Genomic DNA, 23,800 nt, shown 5'->3' with positions numbered 1-23,800 from the left:
GATCAGAAGAAGAAGCATCTTTTCATCTTCTCTGTCCGGTGCGGGCGTTGACGTGTTACACAGCGCTCACAGCTGCAATGCGTCAAATTCAACAATTGTTTGTGCATTATAGAGATGCATCTGCAGGTCGCCCGTTATCCACCCAGCGCTTGTCACACTGGCTGTGTGAGGCCTTTTCTGAAGCCTACAGAGCATCAGATTTAGAGCCTCCTGTCAACCTTCAAAGCACACTCCACCAGGGGTATCGCATCTTCGACTGCTCTGCATAATGGTATGTCAATGCAGGACATTTGCACTGCGGCTGCATGGTCAACACCCTGCTCATTTATTTGCTTTTACCTACGTGATGTGACGGCTCGTTCCATGACACATTCTGTCCTTAGTGCTCTATCAGAATGAATATTGTCGTTCTCATGGAACTCTGTTTAAGCTCACTTCTGTCTGCATGCATTACAGTGTGAGATGTTGTTATCAGTCACAAGTTGTGTCTGTGATTTTGGTTCTATTGTCACTAATCAGTTCATGACTATTGTTACCAATCAGTTCATTTGATCAATAATCAATTCATTGATATTAAACTGTTTATACTGTTCAGCCATGAACCAGTTGGTTCATGCCCCCCCCCCCCCCTCCTCCTTTCAATATCTTCTTTCCGTTGAAAGTTTTCCGGGGCGTTCATGCTTTGTCAGAACGCATAGTTACACAACATGCGTCTGTGCATGGCACATAATTACGCGATGCGTAGTTATGCACACGGGGAGCTGAGTGACAAGACGTTTTTTGGGCAAGCTCCCGCTTCTTACTGTGTTCGAATGGACCCAGTGAGGCGAGGACCACATCCGCTTCGCCCTTAACCCATCAGCGACAGCCTTAAAGGGCGAAGCCTATATGACATAGAACGTTGGTTACGTACTGTAACCCCAGATTCTATGAATATAGGCGTAGCCCTTTAAGCGTCGGGCCTCACTGGCTCCTAAATGGCTGAAGAAAAAGCTATTTTGGGAGCCGATTTCCCGCTCTTAACGTAATTTATACGGACCGGGTGGGGCCCACACAGCAGGTGGGCATGGACTAAATTTTTTCAGTGCTTATGCTGCGCATAACGGGATAAACCTATCAGCGACAGCCTTAAAGGGCTACGCCTATATTCGTAGAATCTGGGGTTACAGTACGTAACCAACGTTTTTCTTTGGGTTGTATGAGGCACTGCAGAGCGATGGATCCTGGTGAGTGGAGGAGGGAGTAATTTTATAAACCACACACATGCACACACACTCCATCAGGTTCTGATGATCAGGATATTAAAAGAAAAATATTTTTACAAACTTTGCAGAGCTCAGTGTGGATTTTTGATTTTGTATCAACTTTTTTCTCTATAATCAACGTTTACATCAAGATCTGAGTTATAAAAACTGGAAGTTATTACAGAATATTACCAATGATCACTGAGGTGGTGGAACGAGGTACAACGCATGAGGATGGGGTTTTCACCCTCGTGAGACCAACCTGAAGAAGTTCTTTCAACACACCTGTCAAGACCAATGAGAGCGCTGCATGCACAGGAAGCCCCGCCCTCCTGGTTATAAATATGCAGCGTGGTCTCATGACCCTAATCTGCCATGCACTTTACCAAGCTTCTGGATCTTTAAGTGAATTGTATCTCGTTTCCTTCCTTCAGGAAACATTGGTTATATTCATAACCTCCAGTTGTTTTGAACCAAGTACAAGTACTTCAATTTGAGTACTTGCCGATACAGAATACCAGTGACTTCATAGTAGTTCTGAGTTAGTACATAATGACTTCAGAAACTCACTTTTTCTATTAAAACACAGAAAACAGTCTGCTGTCGTAACATCGCGTGTGTTTATCTTAACATATCTCTAAACTACAGATTTGTTTTACTTGTCGAGTGGAAGAGGAAGTGATGTCACCAAGCAAAAAACTGGAATTGGTCCAAAGTATCAGGGTGTTTTATGAGTACAAGTACTAGTATTTTAGTCTGGTACTGGGCCTGATACAGATACCAGTAGCGGTATCATGACACCATTAAGAGCTCTGCATACTCCATCTGAAGCAGCAAAATCGACTCTCATTGACGTAATTGCGTCATGAAGGGGCGGCTGTGGCTGAGTGGTTAGAGCAGTCATCCTCCAGGGCAAGAGTTGGGGGTTCGAATCCACCAACAGTCACATACCGAAGTGTCCCTGGGCAAAACACTGAACCCCTCACAGGCGTCAGGTATTGTGTGATTGGTCAGAAGTTTGTGGGCATGTTTGTAAATGTGCACAGACCTTCAGCTGTTGACTCTTCAAACACACTAAATTGGTCAAATGTTCAAAAACTCCTGGATGGAGCTGGTGCAGACATTGTGTATGGAGGAGTCTGTCTGCTGAAAAGAAACTCATGCAGCAATGTGTACTGCAGCTGGAGGGGTTTCCTAGGAGCTCTGTGTCTGTGTCTCATGAACTCTGAAAGGTGTTTGCAAAACAAAACGTCCTGCGTGAAACCAAACATGACCACAAGTCGACTGTTCTGCTTCAGATGGAGTATGCTGGACCTTTCAGTCTTTTCTGTTCAAGATGGCTGCCACAGCTTACAGACATCAGTCAACACAAAATGACTAACAATCAGTTTTACAGGCGTGTGACAAGTCACATTATCACATGAAACAAACAGGATTATTTTAAAGGTTTGAGGAAAAATAATTTCTTGTTCATCACCAAGAGATTCACCTTTTCCACAGAGCGAGCAGTGGTGGGGTCTCTCTCCGGTGTGCAGCCTCTCATGGTACCTCAGACTGTGGGGGTCCCTCAGAGACTTGCCGCAGTAGCTGCAGAGGAACCCCCCTCCGGTGTGGGAGAACATGTGCCGCTGGAGATCAGGTTTCTGAGTGAATGCCTGCTTGCACTCTGGGCAGGGAAATGGCTTCTCTCCACTGTGAGTTCTCAGATGGGACTCCAGGTTCCCTGAGGTGAACAAACAGAACCTGGTAAGATGGGAGGGGTAAATCAAAGTGGGAAGGAGCCACACATTAACATACAGCAACATCTGTCTAACATCTGTCCAATAATATGGATAAATGAGCTTCTGAACAAATGTGTTAATTCTGTCAGTTTGATGGATTGAAGGCAGCAGGAAGTAATCACAGCTCTTAGACAAAAACAACAGAGTCAGTCTGTTGTTGACAATCCAAACAAAATTAGCTGATTAATGAGTTTCAGAAGATCGTTTCAGTTTCAGCATTCATCTCATGAGCTCTGTACCTGACAGACTAATTATTAAAATTTTGATCAATAATAAAGAAATGCACTACAATAAATAAAATAATTATCTCTTCAAATGAAAAACTGTGTCCTTGAACTGAAACAAAAAAGGGAGTTAAATAGATTTATATTCTGTTCCTAGCCTGCCAAAGCTTTAAACAAATGATGTGACAGGAATGACTCTCAGCTACTACCATCCAAAATGGAATGATTATTTTGTCTTCAGTGGCAGTGTTTGTGACATATTTAATTTGTTGAAACTGATAATAATATAAACCATAAATGGATGCATTTCCTTCGTTTAAAGGTGGTATCCTGAGGTTTTGTTATTTATAAAATATTAATAATTCATAATACCCATTCTATAATGTGTATCCTACAGCGGTTTCTTCACAAAATGTATTTATGTCGCAAAGTGTATTTGGCTTATGCAATAAATGTTTTATGTTTAATTTATGTATTAGGTTTATTTTTATTTATGTTTTACCATAAGATCTGATGGCACGTCTTAGAGAGCTGGTGCAGGAAGAACAACCTTCACATCAATGTGAAGACGCGAAAGGAGATGGTCGTGGACTTCAGAAAGAACAAACACACCTACCCCCCCCCCCCCCTCCCCCGGAACATAGGAGGATCTGTGGTGGAAGTGGTCTCCAGCTACAAGTACTTGGGTGTACACAAGAATGACAACCTCAGCTGGGGCAACAACACTACCAGCCTGATCAAGAAAGCTCATCAGAGATGCTACTTCCTCAGACGGCTGATACGAGCTGGTCTGGGAAGCTCAGTCCTCACCTCCTTTTACAGGTGTGCAGTGGAGAGCATCCTGTGCAGAAAGAAAAGCTTTGCAGAGAGTGGTGAAGGCTGCACAGGAGTCTGTTGGAGTCAGCTTCCCCACCATTACAGACATCTACACCTCCAGATGCAGAAAAAGAGCCACCTGCATCATGAAAGACTCCGCTCACCCAGAACACACACTTTTTGCCCCCTCTCCCCTCAGGCAGGAGGTTGAGGAGCATTAAGTGCAGAACCACTAGACTGAGGAACAGCTTCTACCCTGAGGCTGTTAGACTCATGAAACTCTAACCAAAATATTCACTGTGAAAAATCACATCATGTTGCTGCTGATCTATTTCATGTTGCTGCTGATCCGTTTCATGTTGATGTGTTCGTTCTAGGGATATGATATGATGCATGCTCAATAATCCAGGTAGAAAAATCCAAAAAAGTTCAATCTGGTCCTCTGGACATTCAAAAAAAAAAAAAAAATTAAAAAAAAATTTAAATTCAATTAAATAAAAAGAAAAAAATATATATTTTTTTTTTTGCTTTTTTTTTTTTTTTTTGAATGTCCAGAGGACCAGATTGAACTTTTTTTTTTATCATTCTAGGGATGCATGATATTATCGGCATGGAATAGGCATCGGGCGAGATTAGCATTAAAATTAAATATCGGCCATTCCATCAAAATAACTCACCGATATAAAACACGCTGTTTTTATATGGCAACCCAGTGACGAGGATGCCTGCAGCGCCAGCACATCGTGATGACGTCACACACGCCTACCTGATCTGATCACGATGGAGAGGAAGACGTCAAAATGTCGGGGATGTGGAAGGTTGTTTTTCATTGAGGATATAGGATTCTAAAGATTTTTGGACTACGTTGAGCCTCGCTACATGCATTCATCCTTTATTTAGACAGGTTAATCCCATTGAGCCTCGAGGACTCATTTACAAGAGATCGTCCGAGATATTTTTCTGACGTAACCTTACCCGAGTTACCAGCTGTCGTTTCCGACATCATTAAGAAGCTAATAGCACTTGGGTGAGTTTTACCACAGACATTTGGACGTTGTGTTAGCCCTGTTAGCATGATTAGTCTTACGGCACAATGGACAGACAAAAACTTGAAATTAAAAAGTCTGTCCTTCATGCACAGGGGTGCAGAGGATCCCACACTGCAGCTAGGAACCTGGAACAAGCCTCCACAAGTGAGACAACATCACAGGTGACTAATGCTAATAAATATTTATCACTTTTCATTTAATATAAGTCAAAGTGCTATGCATATCATATGGCTGTTATGGAATATATGTCACCAGCTCTTACAGCTGTTACACAATTTTTAAATATTGTGCATCCCTAGTTCATTCGTACTCATCTGCTCACACAGACTCATGTTCGTGCTGCTGTTTGGCATATTGTTTTTGTACTACTAGTGCTTAGTGTATTTTTAGTTAACATTTTTATTAGTTCATATCTTACATGTTATTACTGTTTATCTTTTACATTTTCTTGTTGGATGTAACTGGGACCCTGTGTACACAATTTTGTTCCACCACATGTACCACATGTGGTGTGTATGACCAATAAAGAACCTTGAACCTTGAACACAATTTATAATACAGTTTGAGTCATGACTTTTTTCATTCAACATCTACAAAACATGCAGCACTCAAGTTGGCCACAGTTCATCAAACACATTCAGTACACAAGCATATGGACACAAATAAAACTTAATTTAATCACTTTCTGGAGAGTACTAACAAACCACTTCACTGGGTGTGAAAACAAATGAAAGCATTCTCTTCAGATTTCCTTGTAACTATAATATCTCTGAGTTTTCCTGCTGGAAAAGACGACTGTAGTGTTAGCTGCTGAATGTGCAGAAGGAGCCATATATATAGACCCTTTCCAAAAATGAGAATATCAAGGAAAAGTTGTTTAACTTCCATAATTCCTTTCAAAAAGTTAATCTTAAGATAACCTTAATCTAAAGATAGCAAAAAGAGTAAGAAAACAGCTAGATTATAAGGCGAATGTAGAAAACTAAAAACAGGAACATGTTTGCATTGGTCCCTGCCAGGAGTCCAACAGATTTTTAAAGCCACTTAGAGAGGTCATGGTTGAGAGCTTCAAATCTTTTTGTAAGATATTCCAGGAAACAGGAGCGGAGTAGGAGAAGGCCCTTTTGCCAAGTTCAGTCTGCACTGAGGGAACACTGCAGGTAATAATGTCCTGAGAGCGTACGCTGTATCTGCACTCACGCAGAGACATGTAAGAGGAGATGTATGAAGGCAGCAGACCAAGAAGTGAGTTAAAGATGAAAATGTACCAGTGGGAGAGTCTGTGTGAAGTTAATGATGTCCAGTTAACCAGTGAATACAGGGTGCAGTGGTGGGTACAATAATCACAGCCAGTTATGAATATTAGTGCACCATGATAGACAGCATCCAACATTTGCAGGGTTCTTGTAGGAGCGTTCATGTAAATAATGTCACCATAATCAATGGAGGGAAGGAGAGTCACAGATACAATGCGTTTCCTAGCATTCAGAATTAGACAGGATCTGTTTCTGGAAAAGAAACCCAGTTTAACTTTCAGTTTCTTTACTAGGTTTTCCACATGGAGCTTAAAAGAGAGATGCGAGTCGACCAAGATACCCAAATATTTATAGGAATCAACTAACTCAATGGGGACATCATTTGAGGATAAAATCGGAGGAAGAACTGCTGGGACCGACTTCCTGTTTGAAAAAAGCATCTCTTTGGTTTTGTCGGCATTTAGGACAAGTTTGAGGCAGAACAAATCAGACTGGATGATGTTAAATGCAGATTGCAAAAGCTGGAAAGCCTTATCAACTGTTTTAGCTTGACAATAAACAACTGTGTCATCAGCATAGAAATGTATGGATGCAACAGGGATGTTTTGACCTACATTACCAATGTAGATTGTAAAGAGGATGGGTCCTAAGACTGAGCCTTGTGGTACACCATTGTTGACTGTTAAATAACTGGAGGAAGTACCATTATGTTTAACACATTGCGTCCGATCTGAGAGATAGAGAACCAACCAATGGTGTGATCTGGGAAACCGATTTCTGAGAGACAATGACACAAGATGTTATGATCCACAGTGTCAAAAGCTTTAGAAAAGTGCAGCACAATAATCCTTAGCATCCAGTGCTTCAACAACGTCATTAAGAACCTTCAGTGAAGCAGTCGTTGTGCTGTGTTGTTTCCTGAAACCAGATTGATGGCGAGGTAAGATGTTAAATGAGTCCAGGTAATTTTTGATTTGAGAGTTTATCAGTTTTTCTAGAACCTTGGCTAAAATGCAGAGTTTAGAGAGTGGCCGATAGTTGTTCAGTGAAGTGGGGTCACCTCCCTTCAGCAAAGGAAGAACAAAGGCTGTTTTCCAAGTGTCTGGAATGGAGTTTTGGCTTATGGAAAGATTAAAGATGTGGGTCACAGGGACTGTGATGATATGAGCAGCCAGCCTTAAGAAATAAGGTGGAAGATCATCTGGTCCTGCAGATTTTTTAGGATCAAGACCTTTTAACAGTTTATTTACCTCACTAACTGAGAACAAAGAAAAAGAGAAGGTGTGATTAACTGAGGATTGACTTATAGGAGGGATGTGATTTGTAGAAGTTTGGTTATTAAATGAAATGGCTGATTTTCCATTAGTAACTGTGTCAAATAATGAACTAGAAACAACAAAATGTTTGTTGAAACAGTTCAGGATCTTGTGCTTATTTGACACAGGAACAGATTTAACGAGAACTTGTGATGGGAGATCAGATGATTGGGGGCTGCCTGAGAGAGATTTTATGGTTTTCCAGAATCTGTTGTTGTCATTTAGATTTTTGGAGGTCTGAGATTTGATGGCAGTTGTGCATTTATTCCTCATCTGCCAAAAACTCAACCAATCAGTATCTGAGCCAGATGTTCTCGCTGCGGCCCAAAGACGATCTCTCCTTTGCAAGTGGTCAGCTAGCTCTGAGTAAACCAGGGGTTGTCTCGTCCCTTTATTCTGAACTGACGAAAAGGAGCATGGTTGTTCACAAAATAAATGAAACTATTATGAAAATAGTTCCAAGCGGAGTTCACGTCGTCATTTAATAGAATACGATGCCAGTCAAAGTGGGATAGATCCCAGAGGAACGACTGTTTACAAAAATGTTTCAGATACCTTTTTTGAATTAATCTGGGCTTAGAAGGTGGAAGTTTAATATCTCTGAGAGCCGCTATTACACAATGATCACTCAAAATGTCAGCAAATACACCTGTACCAGGGAATTTGTGAGATATATTTGTTAGAAACAGGTCTAAGATGGAAGATTTTTCAGGATGGTTGTGGGAATGTCAATCAATTGGGTTAGAGTGAATGACAGGCAACATTCCTTGAATTTATCACGGTGTGGGGGGGGGGGGGGGGGGTTGACTTATCCCAGTCAATGTTGAAATCTCCTGCCAAAAAAAATTTCTTTGAATTTTAAATTTCTAAGGAATTCCATCAGGGAGGACAGAGCCTCAGGTGTTGCTGAGGGGGGATGATATCAACCCACTACAGATAAGATCTGGCCTCCATTCAAAGTGATGTTTACAGCTAAGGCATCAAATTGGTTTGGAATTGTTTTAAAAGACACAAGACTAGAAACCAGAGAATCTCTGATGTAAATAGCGACTCCATTTGCAGTGATGGGCATATCCAGGTGTATTAACAAGATTCAGTGACTCCAGATAATCTGAGATCTGAAACTAATGACAATAATAAAAATGGTACAGAAAAGTCTCAGACCATAAAGCGTCACAAATCAAATGGAAAAACAAATCTGACGAGGTAGCCCAACTGCAGTTTGAGTTGGGTTGAGGAGGCTCCGGCCCCCCTGTGAAGATGGATGGATGCTCCCATGAGAAACAGAAGCTGGGTCCAGAATCAACAGGCAGAAACAGATAATTCGAAGCAAATTGCAGAGCGAGCTGCCAGAAAACCCTCCTGAAATGAAAGGCATGGTCCTAGCTCGTTTCAGGTCAACAGGGGACAACAGCGTGATCCGGAATAAAAATAATTATTATCCAGGTGAGTTTGGATGGAGGCCTGCAGCAACTCTGATGAAAACTCCGAACTTCTCTCGAGCACCACACAGCGCTGCTCCTCCACTTCTCTGCACGTCACCTCTGCACCCGACAGCACGAGAGGCACCCCCGGTGAAAAACGACGAGACTGACTAGAGAGGCTGAAGTCGTCACTGGTCCAGTCCGGTTCTACTCCAGTCTGGCCCCGGCGCTCCACAGCACGAGAGACGAAGAGGCTCAAGTTGTCCCTGACCCGGTTCTGCTCTGGTCCGGTTTCGGCAGTGCTTCAAAGCATCAGAGCGTCTCCTCCAGGAAAACACAGCTATTCCATGGAGGTGGACAGCCGTTCATTAAAAGTAACGGGCTGCTCACTGAGGCTGAGATCGGCTCTGTTGAAGACGAAGTCCTCCACAGCCAACTCGGTTCGGTTTTGGTCCAGTTCGGGGGACACAGGTACACTTCCCCGACACCAATGAAGACACCACGAGGGCCAGTCCAGCAGAAAAACAGCAAAATACCACCCAGCGATTCTTGTCGGGACCAGGTAGAACCACAAAGGTCCAGATGAGAAGTTTGTTGGGGTCCGGAGAGAGAGAAAAAAAAACACCGGACCTTCGTGCGATGACTCCCCAGCTCGAGGGGTCACCTAGCCAGCAGGGTGTGCTCAGAGTTACCGGTGGGGTGGGCGTGGCCGGTCCTGGACCAAAATAATTTTTCTGGACGGTCCCGTCTGGCTCTCTGAGTCACTGAAGACAGAATTTGGTTGGAAGGGGGACCAACTTAGGTCTGATTCGAAAAAACGGGTCAGTTTGATGATAAAAGACTGCAGAGAAACTGGGGGAGCTGCCGTCCATCAGCTTGCCAGAACCGGAGTGCTGTGTGAGTCACAGAGTGCTGTGTCCAAGCATATCAATGGAAAGTCTAGTGGAAGGGCAAAATGTAGCAGGAGAAGATGCATCAGCAAAAGAGATGACTGTCGGCTTCAGTGGATTATCAAACAGAGAAGATTCCAGAATCTGGCAGAGATCCAGAATGAGTGGAACGAGGCGGGAGTCACAGCTTCAAAAACCACTACATTCAGACGCAATCACATGATGGACTACAACTGTCGGGTTCCTCGGGTCAAGCCACTTCTGAACCTGAGCCAACATAGGAAGTGTCTCAACTGGTCCAAGGAGAAGAAGGACTGGACCGTTGGCCAGTGGTCCAAGGTCCTATTTTCCCATGAAAGTAAAGTGTGCCTTTCATTCGGAAATCAAGGTCCAAGGGTTTGGAGGAAGAAGGGTGAGGAACAGAGCCCATACTGCTTGAGGTCAAGTGAGAAATATCCAGTCAGTATGATTTGGGGTGCAATGTCCGGTGCAGGTGTTGGTAAACTCTGCTTTCTTAAATCCAAGGTCACCGCAACAGTCTACCACAATGTTTTAGAGGACTTCATGATTCCTTCTGCTGAGGATCTGTATGGAGATGCAGATTTCATCTTCCAGCAGGACCTACCCCCTGCCCATGCCGCCAGAAGCACCAAAACCTGGTTTGATGCCCATGCCACAGTGCCTGACTGGCCAGCCAACTCATTGGACCTAAACCCCATTGAGGATCTATGGGGTATTCTCAAGAGGAAAATGAGGGGCACCAGACACATCAACAAAGAAGAGCTGACAGCAAGCATCAAGGAAATCTGGGCTTCCATAACTCCCAGGCAATGCCACAGGCTGATTGTCTCAATACCACGTCGCATCGAGGCAGTGATTAAGACAAAGAGATTCCCAACCAAGTATTGAAGATTGACATATCGTTTTGAAAGTACCATATTTTGATTGATTTGTTGTGATCCTAATTTCTCTTTTTTTCTGCAAAAACTGAGTAGTGTGGGCTGATTTCTTCAATTCAATTCAGTTTATTTATGTAGCGCCAAATCACAACAAAGTTGTCTCAGGGCACTTTACAGGAACATTCACATACAAAGAAAAGCCAATTAGTAAAGTTATATATCTAAAGAGGCCAGTAAACAAGTTTCCACAGTATTAAAATTTTATGAATTCCTGTTTTCATGAGTTTCATGAGCTGGAAGATCAAATTATGTAAAGATAAACAAATAAATACTTGAAATTGTTTAAACTGTGGGCCCTGAATCTATCATCTATTAAAAGCCTGGGGGCCTTTCTGGGTGGAGTTTGCATGCTCTCTCCGTGCATGCGTGGATTTTCTCCGGTACTCCAGTACTCCAGTTTCCTCCCACAGACCAAAAACATGCATGTTAGACTGATTGGTAACTCTAAATTGTCCCTAGGTGTGAGTGAGAGAGTGAATGATTGTTTGTCTCGTTTGTCTCTCTGTGTCCCTGTGATGGACTTGCGACGTGTCCAGGGTGTCCTCCACCCCTCGCACAGTGATTGCTGGACATGAGCACCGGTGGCCCCCGTGACCCAAAATGGAAGAAGCGGGTAAAGATAATGGATGGATGGATTAGTGTACACACACAAAAAAGTGTCAAAAACAAATGGAATCATCAAGTTTTTAATAATAAAAATAAATTAATCAACAAGTAAACAAGCAGTACACTGATGTCCCCAGTCACTGAGGGACTTGAATAGTGAGTGTTTGAAGTTTTGTAGACAAGTGTTTTTCTAGAGCCCTTTCTCACACCGACAGCAGGTGCAGTCACACACCAAAATGGGAGTTGACACGTTCCTTATTTTCCCAGTTATCCAGCTTATGATGTTAATATATATACTTTTATTGTGGCAGCCATCTTCCATACAGATGGGGGGTATTTCTATTTTCCTCTCTTGGCTCCGCAACGGGTAAAAAAAAAACAAAGGATAAACACTGTATCTGTTGGAAGCAAGTTCTGTCATATTTCTGTGTAACTGGAGGATGCCCAGACTCCTTGTTATGGTCATAAATTAAGAAAAGAAAAATGTATATACCAGATCCAGCCATAAAGTTGCTTGGCTGGCCCCTCTGGAGCTGAGCTGAACATTTTCATGACTAATCTTTCTGCAAGCAAACAGCCACCGTTTGTAAACCACAGCAAGCTGATTTCCCACAGATTCGTGAAGGTGCTCCTCCTTTCCCAACATCCACATGGTTGCTATGGTTTCAACATCATTTGGTGACCTCGCTCATCTTTCCACGCATGGTTTGCTTTGTTACAGAAAAGTGAAATAATAGCATGTAAAGTAGAGTCAGGAGGTCAACAAACATCTGCGCTGGAGCTTAAAACATCTTGTGTGTTATCTGTAAAGCTTTAAATTTAACTTGTTTAATTGTCACCATTGTCAATGATCTTTCGAATTCACTTCAGATTCTTTAGCAAAGGAAACTCATTTTGTTTAAAGTGGAAAAAGTTTTATCATCTTTATGGAACTGAAATAAAATAAATAGGCAGGTATTAAAGCGCGGCGTGACTGTTTAGACCATTACTTTGAAACTGAACTGCTGAAAGAGAAAACGCAGCCGGATGATTAATCACGTTGCTCCTTCACCTTGTAATAAACTACAGAAGCTTCATGTCACAACGTGTGAATAAAAAGTGATCTGACCTTTTTTAAGCAGTGGCGAGTCGGGGTCAGCAGCTAATTACAGCTACAGACAGATGAATAACAGGAGCAACATCTAAGCTGCTTTTTGTTCATTAAACTATTTAACGTCATGAAAATAAACGTTTCAGGGACTTCAGAAGCAACTAGGTTTGGAGTTTTAGAAATAAAGGATTCCTTCATGTTTGGTGACAAATCTGATGCTCTTCAGTAGAAGTAGATGTTGCATTGTTTTTTTTTTTTTTTTTATTCCAACATGGGAGTGGGTTCTGTTCAACCTGGTGGGCTTTATTAAGACAAGCACAAGCTGCTGCCAGCTGATCAGCTTGTTGCAGCTGCAGGATAACACCTGCGCTGCTGATGTTACCTTTCTGCCTGAAACACTTCCCGCAGTGCTGACAGACGTGGGGCTTCTCCCCCGTGTGCAGCTTCATGTGGAGCCTCAGGGAGTTGCGGTTGGCCAGCAGCTTGGAGCAGATTGTACACTGCACCTGGGAGAGTAAACACAAGTTGCAGCACAGCTTTTTGATTTATTCAAAATCTTGTTTGTAGATTAAATAATCAAGACGGGGAGGCAAATTTTCAAGTTGGCTCACGAGAAGTTAAAACAGCTGCAGGGTAGTAACAAGCGGTACACCGAGGTCCCCCGTTGATGGGGATTTATGGGGATTTGAACACTGAACGTTTCTAGTTTTTGAGATCAGTATTTTTCTGGACTGAAATGAACAGAGAAAGCAAGTAAACACATTTTATGGTGCAAGATAGTGGACAGGAGTTTCAGTGTAAAAAAACCTGAACTTATTTATTTATTTTTATTTTTTTCTTGACTGAGGCAGAGCAGAGTGACGGATCCTGGCGGGCACAGGGAGCAATTTTATCCACCACCAGATGCAATGATGGAGCCAGGGGGTCGCCAGTGGTGGTCTTGGCCACCATACAATAATCTTTGACCATCTTAATAATTTGAGGAAACTTTACTTTTAAACAACATAAAAACTAGAAAGCATAGTTTCATCAAATGACTGGGTGGGGGCTGGTTTACATGAATCTATGGTGGCAGCCATCTTGGATTTTGACGTGGCAAAACAATTTTCAAAAGGAACCTTCTTTATGTCTAGATGCAGCCACGCACAAAATAGAAGTTGGTACCTCACTTATTTTTTAAGTTATCATGCTCACAACATGCTCTGAAGGATGGAAGAACAGATGGAGGGTATTTACAATTCCCCCTGCTCACTCAGTGATGGGGGATAAGAAGAGGTGCCACTGAAAACAATCCTTGACTGTGCTACATGAGAAGAAATAAATGACATGTACCTGCTCAGTCCCCTCCTAATTCAAACTGGTATATTTTGAAAGGAACAGCAGAGATGAAAATAAAAGTCCATTGTTACCTTTGGGGACTGCATGTGGACCACTCTGCTGCAGTGAAGGAGGCGGTGGACCCGCAGGGAGGGGCGCCGTGTGAACGACTTGCCACAGTGCTCACAGGTGTAGGGTTTTTCTCCGGTGTGGAGGACCAAGTGCTCCTTTAGGTCTCGCTTCAGGCCGTAGGTCTTCTCACAGTGAGGACAGGAAAACGGGCGCTCACCGCGGTGACTCATCTGAAATAAACCAAACTCTATTTTAAATTTGACATGTGAGGATTATCTTACACGAACAGGATCTGAACATTTCTGCTTGATTTAACAACAGAAGAAAGGAAAATAATTTTTCGTAGTTTCAAACAAACGCCTACAGTATGTCTGAAAAATTTTATAATGACAGGTTCAGTGAAAGGTCAAAGAACAAAACAAGTGTTTATCCCTTTACAAAAATCTCCATTTTGAACTTGGTTGAAAATATTAACTTTTATTTTTTGCTTAGATTAAACTGACCACCAGAATCTCATTTGCAACTGTTGAAAGACTTCTCAAGCTTTTATTTATTAAAGTTTCTGAACCTAAATGTGGTGTACCCCAAGGCTGTCATCAGCCCTCTCTTCTTATTGTTGCTTTTGTCTCAATTTGATCGAAGTCTGTGTCACCAGTTTCATTATTATGCTGATGATATATTTATATTTCAAATCAGTTGGGATACAGTTCCATAAGATTAAATATTATTTACCATTATTGATTGAAAAAGTGACTTTTTGCTAGTTTTTTTTCATCAGGAGATTTTAAAAGAGTCTGTTGACATCAAATCTGAGAAGACGTACTGTAATTGTTAACCCTGTTTTTCTATTAGCTATAAAATGAGAGGAAGTTAACGAATTTGCAAAAGAATAATGAAGTTTGATCTAAATATACTGGTGTATATTGTTTGATAATGTTTACACTCTAACAGGGTTCAAAAACATTGATCAGAAACTGGTTGAATTTTGCACTCAAATGTAAATCACAGGAGTCATAAAAAGGAATGAGTTAATACAAAATATAGTGTAAAATTTTTAATTTTAGGATTTTCCCATAATTGTCTGTGTATACTTTAAAAAGCAGACAGAGGACAAAATATTTGGAGGTATTACAGATATCTTTGGAAAACTTCAGCTTCATTGTGATTTAAAATGGACAGTGAAATATACTTTGAATAATCAGTAGTGGTGTTTTTGAAGTTTCCTGCATGAAACAAAAATCTGACAAAACACCTACAAGGTGTTTAAAAATAACGAAACAAACAACTAATACAGCAAACAGAACCTATAAATGGTTTCAGCATGACAAAGTATGTCCAGAAATGTATGGCTGATGTGAATGTGATTTCAGAGTAACATTAATATATTGGGGTTTAATTTAACTGTCTCTTTGGTTTTGCAACATTACAACATTTAATAATTAAACTTGGAGCAGAAGAAGACAGAACAACATTTTAAACATTGCTAAATGAAAAGGTGAATATTTATTTAATTCAGACTATTTGCTGTACCTGATGGGCTCTGAAGCTTTCTGCAGAGGTGTAGTTTTTCCCACAGTCCTGGCAGGTGAAGGGTTTCTCATCTGTGTGACTAAACTGATGTTTCTTCAAGTGACTAATCTGGTAGAATTTTTTATCACAGCTGGAACATCTGTACCGCCTCTCTCGGACCTCTGGTTGCCAACCAGGTTCCCCCTCAGCAGAACGCAGAGTTGTGATGGACTCAGCATCAGTGTATGATGTCCCCCAGGAATCTGCAGAGTCTTTGATCCGTCCATCGATCTGTTTGGGTGACTGGGATTGAGCAGAGAGTCTCACTCGACTGGGCAGGCTGTGAACTCGCCGTGGTTTAGCAGCTAGACGGGAGCTGAAGCGAATGTGAGGAGGAGCAGGGAGGCAAGAGGAGTCTGTGTCTCTGTCCTCTACGTCCACAGCAGCAGAGACACCATCTGAATGTCCACCTGCTGCTGTTTCTGTTGGACTGTCCAGCTGTCTGTCACAATCAGGACTTGGGTCATGCAGGATGGTTTTAACGTTGCTCCTCTGTGAGGGTGAACAACTTCTGTTGATGAAGCTGTGAGTCTGTTGCAGTTCTTCCTCCACCTCTTGAGTTTTCTCCTTTTCTCTTTCTGGAGAGTTTATTTTGTTGTTTTCTACATCCTCAGGCCCTTTTTTCTGTGCCACAGTGTCTTCTGCCAAATAAAAAACGCTCAGTTATTTATCAAGAAGTAATAAAATATGTAGTTTGTATGTAGTAACCAGTTTGCTGCTGACAACCAAAACCAGCTGCTCACATGGTCAAGAAGGACCATCAGCCTAACGATGGATCATTAGCACACTGATGGCTGTTTACTGTTCACAGAGGGCTGAGTGATACTAGCAATCACAGCATTGTAAGAGGGGGACAGTTGAAATATGAATATAGCACCTCAGACTGAGGAAGTCTTTCGAATGAGAGACGAAACGTTTCTACATTTTTTTGCTTAGTTTTTTTTTTAATGTCCAGAGGACCAGATTGAACTTTTTTGGAAATCCAGTTTAACTTCCAGTTTCTTTACTAGGTTTTCCACATGGAGCTTAAAAGAGAAATGCGACTCGACCATGATACCAACATATTTATAGGAATCTACAAACTCAATGGGGACACCATTTGAGGATAAAATCGGAGGAAGAACTGCTGGGACCAACTTCCTGTTTGAAAAAAAACATCCCTTTGGTTTTATCGGCATTTAGGACAAGTTTGAAGTGGAACAAATCTGACTGGATGATGTTAAATGCAGATTGCAAAACCTGGAAAACCTTATCAACTGTTTTATCTCGACAATAAACAACTGTGTCATCAGCATAGAAATGTATGCCACCATTTCCATTTTGCCAACATATATATGTCTCTAACTCAGTCCGTTTTACAATATTTGGCTGATTAAAGTCATCCTCAACACTTTGAGCTCGTATATGAGATTGTGAAGCACATTATTTTGAAAGTTGTGAAAATGACGGTGGTTTACTGGAACAGCCCATCACTATCTGTAACGCGTGACCTGAGCTTTTGGTTTTAACACACCATGTAAACAACAGGACGAAGCTCACGTTTGTATCATGTTTCTGTTGAAGCCCAGCAACCAGCAGCAGCAATTGTGACAACGCAAACTGAGCAGAGCAGGATTTGCGTCTTGGTTTGTCTAAAGAGCTGCTGACGGATGCAGTCTGACACTAAAGACAACAAGATTGATTCAGCAAACCACAAAGCTCTCATGACTTGGGAAATATTATCTGCCTGGGGCTCAGAAAGTAGCACACACACACACGTGTGCACACACACCACCAGTGGTCCTCAAAAGTTTTTTTTTGTTGACCCCCTTTTATACACAAAACAAAACAACAAAAATGCATAAAATCCTCAAATATTTAAAATCTAATCCTTTTGAATGAAATGGTTTGAATCAGAGGTCTGTAGATCTGGCAAAAAAAGGCTACATTAGGTTATTTTGACTCCCTGTGCTATAATTTTTAAAATGTCACCCACTTTTTATGCATGGATAACTGCTTTTGTCTGTGTTTTCAAAGTGGGGGCCGCCAGGGAGCACTGCAGGGGACCCAGAAAGCTGGATAGAAGATTTTTAAAAAAGCAAAAATAAAAAAATAGTAATAATAATAATAAAAATTACCCACTAGGGCAACCCGTATCTGTCATTTCCAGATAAACACACTTGAGAGAGGTTATATTTGTTTTGTTTTGTTTTTCTGCTCAACAGTTTGTTGAAAAGTTGTTGTTTTTTCAGTGGGAATATAATAAAGTGTTTAAAATATGTTAGTTCATAACATGTTTATGCTCAGCAGCTGTAATAATTAATTGAATATAGTGAATAAAAGTTAAAACATTCTAAAAGTTGATGTTTAGTTATATATTTTGTAACATTGTTTGTGGTTTTGTGAGGGGGGCCTCGGCCAGAAGCTAATGCTGTTTGGGGGGCCATGGCATGGAAAAGTTTGGGAACCCCTGCTTTACACCAAATCATTACATATATTTTATCCAGAAAAACATGTAAAACAAGTGAACAGACAAATGGATATGTTTAGTCTCATGGTATACATTTACTGTCAGAACTCTGCTCTACAGCAACTATAGCAGACTAGATCATGATCTTACTTTGCTTTCAGCGTTCCTTTGTTTTGTGTATAAAAAGACTCATTCTTTAAGCAGCTCATCTAATCATTTGTTTATGTACTCTGATGAGTCATGTTTGTATGTGTATTTCTTCCAGTTCTAACACTTCTTTAAATGTTAGTCCTCTGAGATCGATTTCACTGATTTACTTTGTTCTTTCATCTTGCTTAAATTGTGTTTCAAAGACCCTTTTTAATCAACTTATGTTTTAGCCAATATACCATTTTACTTTTCTCATTTAAATTGAATAAACAATGTTAAGTTCCCTTACAGAGAGCAGCCGCCTATCTCATTATCTTTAATTTAGCGTTAATAATTGTCCTTGAGATGCATTTGGGATTTATGGGCCTAATCAGTTTAAATCAACACATGAAAAGAGCCGGAGTGTAATAATATATCTACAGTCTGTAGCTGCCGGGTACTTACTGCATGAGGCTCCTCCTCAGAGTCCCATCAATCACGGGACATAAAAGCTCCACAAAGCAGAAACTCTAAAGGGTTAGAAGAGCTGAAACACATATTTGTCCTACATAACTAATGTTATGTAATGATTTGCTTTTCATAGGTGACTTTTCATTTCTTCTTCTTTTGGCTATTCCCTCTTCAGGGTGTCCACAGTGAGTCATCCTGTGTCCTCTGTCCTCACTCCAACTACCTCAATGTCCTCTCTAACTTACTAGACCTTTCATTTATTCAATTAAAAAAAAAAAAACATCGCTCCTCCTCATCTGATCACTCTACTTCAGCTTTTATCTCAATTTTGAGTTTACTTTTGCTGACAGGAGAGGTTTTTCTTCAACAAGGCTCTGAGATGAAAAAAAAGTAATTGAAAAAAATTGTCGACATAGAATTTTTATTATCATTGAGCAGATCAGTGAAGTCGTTCATCTGATCAAAATGTTGTGTTAAATAACTCCTTAACTGAGAGTCCAATTATGACACTGGGCAGGAAATTACATTTTCTATGGTTCATAAAACATTCTTCCACTGATGATGAGTTAAATGTCCCTCTAGCTCCTCCACATAGACAACAGGAAGCAATATAAAGTGGACTCAGACAGGTCTCTTTATGTTTTCATACTACGTTTTTACCTTAAACAAAGTTTCTGGCACCACAATTTGGAGCTCCACATCAATTAGCTTTGCAGGAGCAGGAACAAAAAGGCATGCCATAGAACAGTGGCCCTCAAATGGCAGCATGTGGTCCACATCCGGCCCGCGAGCCATCCAAGTCTGAATGCCACTTACTTTCCGTCTGCACCCTGCGGTCAGTCCGGATCCTGATCCGGGAAAACACGAAAGGTCTTGAATCTCAGTCCTGGATGTTGACCCGGTATGGATTTTGCAGGTCTGAAAACAGTCACTGTGTGGCTTTGGTTTGGTTGACATGTGCTATAGACGTGACAACAACACATCAATCAGCTGTTACTGAGAGAGTTCACCGCTGCAGCGAGAACAGTATTTAGGAAAAAAAAGAGGTTGTTTGATCAATGGTCTGCTATATTCGAGTAAACATGGCATGCTCCAAGTTCGTCAGTAAAAGAAAGGTGGGCATTGAAAACCAGCAGTTTAAAGAGGAATGGGCTGAACAATTTGTGTTTATTCTAACAATTCTAATTTTGTGTTTGTTATAACTATATGTGTTGAGCAAAGGTGAGGTCCTGGAGCGCTGTTGGGCTATTAGGAATGAGCTACAAGCAAAAAAGTGCAAAAGCAAAAAAGTTCATGAAATTCCTGCAAAATCCAGAAACAATGGAGGCTGTAACATTTTTGTCTGATATAACATCTGAGTGAGATAAATGTGAAGCTACAAGGGAAGAACATCAGTGTGTGAACTGATATCAGCAGTGCTTTCCAGACAAAACTGGAGGTCTTCAAAAGTGACCTACAGGTAGGCTGTTAAATATATATGGGAGGATATGGATGGATGGGGAGTAAGCCCAGGTCCGAGAACCAAGGCCCCCGCTTTCGACTACTGCCATGGCATCATGCACCCGACTCATATGGCCCCTCCTGCAGTTGGTGGGCCCACAGGAAGGCTAACCCATGCCGCTCGTTCAGGCTGAACCCGACTGGGCCCCATGGGTAGAGACCCGGTAACCAGGCGCTCGCCGACAAGCCCCTCCCCCAGGCCTGGCTCCAAGGTGGGGTAACCCACACCAGGGTAAGTGACACTGACCTCCTTGGTTTTATTATTATTAATTAATTAATTATTATATATTTTTTAACTCAACCCGTGGTAGAAATGCCATCTTCTATTTGTTTTTATATTTTACAGAGCTGTGGGAGCACGGTGCACACGCTAATGATGTCCTGGTTTTTATTTATTTAATTTTTAAACAGGAAAATAATAAAAGAAATCAGGCCTGGCTCAGCATAATTGCTGTTTTACAGCAGGTTACTGTTCTGCAGAACATAAAATACACACAGTTATCCAACATCACATCACATTCATAGACACACAGACATACCACATTACAAAATACAAGAATAGCAGTATTTACACGGCAGACACCTAACAGGGATTGCAAAAGATGGTGTCCAACAGATGACGCACATAAATAGGGATGCATGATAGTGGATTTTTGGCCGATATCCGATATGCCGATATGTTAAAACTTATTTGGCCGATAACCGATGCTGATACCGATATTTTATATATGTTCCTTTGTCAGAACATAGCCCTCTTATTGAGGATTATTTGCTACAAAAATTGTGTAACAGCTGTAAGAGCTGGTGATATTCAGTAACAGCCATATGATATGCATAGCTCTTTAACTTATATTAAATGAAACGTGTTAAATATTATGTATTAGCATTAATCATCTGCAATGCTGTCTCACTTGTGGAGGCTTGTTCCAGGTTCAGCTGCAGTGTGGGATCCTCTGCACTCCTGTGCATGAAGGACAGCCTTTTTAAGATCAAAGTTTTTGTCTATCCATTGTGCTGTAAGATTAATCATGCTAACGAGGCTAACAAGACGTCCAAATGTCTGTGGTAAAACTCATCCAACAAGTCGTGCTATCGGCTAGTAGCTTCTCAATGACGTCGGAAATGACGGCTTGTAACTCGGGTAACGTTACATTGGAAAAAATATCTCTGACTGGAAACGATGTAGCGAGGCTCAACATAGTCCAAAAATCTTTGGAATCCAACATCCTCACCAACGAAAAATAAAACTTCCACACCGCCGACATTTTGAATTTTCCTCTCCACTGTGAGATCGAGTAGGTGCACATGACGTCATTGCGTTGTGCTGCCGCTGCAGGCAAAAACAGTGCCTTTTATATCAGCGAGTTATTTTAATGGAACGGCCGATGTCCGATGATGAACTTTAACGCTAATATCGGCCGACACTGATACCATGCCGATAATATCTTGCATCCCTACACATAAATCTTCTTAAAAAGTGCCAATGTTGAGATGGACTTTATATGTTGTGGAATGTCATTCCATGCTTTAGGATAAACATAGAAAAAATTATCTCTGGCCATAAAAGTGTTTAAAGGCTGGTAGTGGCAAGTGTCCACTTGCAGCAGACCTAGTCGAGTGACCATGTCCATAATTGGTTTTAGGCACCAAAGTAGAAAGAGCTATATTACTGATCCAATGAAAAACTTGAAAATACAATTTAATACTTTGGGTGAATCCAATGGTAGTCAGCTGTTCTGAGCATTGGCACATCCAATTCTGTAGCCTGCATACATGTGGAGCAGCTTTTTCGTGCTAAATATTTACTTTTGCACATTACAGGTGAGTTCTTGCTATTTACATTCAAACTGAAACAATTATTTGAGACAAGATGATACACGGGACACCACAACAATGCCTGACAGGGAAAGATGCACTTCTTTTGGTGTACCGGTAATTTGAACTCAGTCTCTCGTTAAATATTTACAGAAGCTCCCAAATGCAGAGATGCATGTGATTTTTTTCACAGTGAATATTCTGGTTAGAGATTTAGAGATTCATGAGTCTAACAGCCTCAGGGTAGAAGCTGTTCCTCAGTCTAGTGGTTCTACACTTAATGCTCTTCAATTTCCTTCCTGTGGAGAGCGGGACAAAAAGTGTGTGTGCTGGGTGAGTGGGGTCCTTCATGATGCAGGTGGCTCTCTTCCTGCATCTGGAGGTGTAAATGTCTGTGATGGTGGGGAGGCTGACTCCAACAGTCTTCTGTGCAGCCTGCACCACTCTCTGCAAAGCTTTTCTTTCTGCAGCTGTGCGGCCTCCATGCCACACGTTGATGCTGGAGCACAGGATGCTCTCCACTGCACACCTGTAGAAGGAGGTGAGGACTGAGCTTCCCAGACCAAATCGTCTCAGCTGCCAGAGGAAGTAGAGTCTCTGATGAGCTTTCTTGATCAGGCTGGTGGTGTTGTTGCTCCAGCTGAGGTTGTCATTCAGGTGCACACCCAAGTACTTGCAGCTGGAGACCACTTCCACCGCAGATCCTCTTATGTTCAGGGGGGTGTAGGTGTGTTTGTTCCTTCTGAAGTCCACAATCATCTCCTTTGTCTTCTTCATATCTTCTTGTGTAGGGAACGCCTGAGTAAACTTTGTAAACACATCAGTTATGACTAAAACATTCTCACAGCCATCTGAAGCTGGTTCAAGGAGAGTAAAATCTACTGCCACAACTTCTAAAGGCCGTGTTGCCAAAAAGGATTTCATTGGAGGGTGAATCTTTGGATTGGGCATTTTTATGAGAACACAATGCTGACAATTTTTAACCCAGTGTTCAATGTCTTTGTATATCCCTAACCAGAATGCTCTCTGTCTCAACAACTGTAATGTCCTCTCTATTCCCTGATGTCCCATAGGGTCATGGACACTTCATAACCACTGTTTGTAAACAACCTGGAACAAGCAACTGAAAGCAATCTCCACTATGATCATCACTCATCACTCTGTGCATCAATCCATCACACATCTTAATGTGTTTCCATTGTTTCAACAATGACTTGACTGCAACAGGAAGATTCTTCCTTGTGAACTTGGTGAGCTGCATCGATCCAAAAGCTGTTTTAGAGCACTAATTACTGGATCTTGACATTGAAATGTTTTCAGATCTTCCTTGGAATAGCCTGGAAGAGTTGGCGTAGCCTCTTTTGCATGTGACTCACATTTAACAGTTTTCACAGCCCTGATCTGGTTTAGCTGACAACATTTGACCCCGGCTGAAACCAGTTCAGGCTCAAGAGCAGTGTCTCTACAAATCAAATTGCAAATTGCAATGAAATCATTTAACTCCTCGTCATTGTTTGGTTCTGGCTCCCCTGCTAATGGGTGCAGTGAAAGTGCTTCTGCTGCTGGGTTGCACTGACCGGGTCAGTTTGACTGTTTGTCCCTGTACAGCACTTTGGTGTGCTTTGTCACTGTTTAAAGTGCTTTATAAATAAATTGGTATGGTATGGTATGGTACTGCACATCAAAGTTGAAAGCAGCTAACTGCGCTACCCATCTCTGTTCAATAGCCCCAAGTTCGATGACATAAGGGATTATTGTCAGATATAACAGTGAATTTAGAGCCCAGCAAGTAACCACAAAACGTTTCCACTATTGCCCATTTA

The 23,800-nt window shown here is 41.5% G+C and overlaps 1 protein-coding gene across 1 annotated transcript in view; it reads right to left on the bottom strand.

Annotated features, from left to right (window-relative positions):
• The window catches only part of znf408 (zinc finger protein 408), a 68,993-nt gene that overhangs the window by 15,369 nt on the left and 29,824 nt on the right, over nucleotides 1-23,800 (bottom strand). The window contains exons 5-8 of the mRNA XM_037694732.1: nucleotides 15,575-16,254; nucleotides 14,065-14,274; nucleotides 13,038-13,161; nucleotides 2,734-2,967 (exon numbers count right to left, since the gene is read on the bottom strand). Of these exons, the coding sequence (XP_037550660.1) occupies nucleotides 2,734-2,967; nucleotides 13,038-13,161; nucleotides 14,065-14,274; nucleotides 15,575-16,254 (1,248 nt within the window). The remainder of the gene's footprint in view (nucleotides 1-2,733; nucleotides 2,968-13,037; nucleotides 13,162-14,064; nucleotides 14,275-15,574; nucleotides 16,255-23,800) is intronic.

This window comes from Nematolebias whitei, chromosome 2, assembly GCF_014905685.2.
Source record: "Nematolebias whitei isolate Nwh7 chromosome 2, NemWhi1, whole genome shotgun sequence".
Taxonomy (NCBI): Eukaryota; Metazoa; Chordata; class Actinopteri; order Cyprinodontiformes; family Rivulidae; genus Nematolebias; species Nematolebias whitei.
The sequence above is the reverse complement of the archived record's forward strand: the minus strand, read 5'-3'. Positions and strand labels throughout refer to the sequence as shown.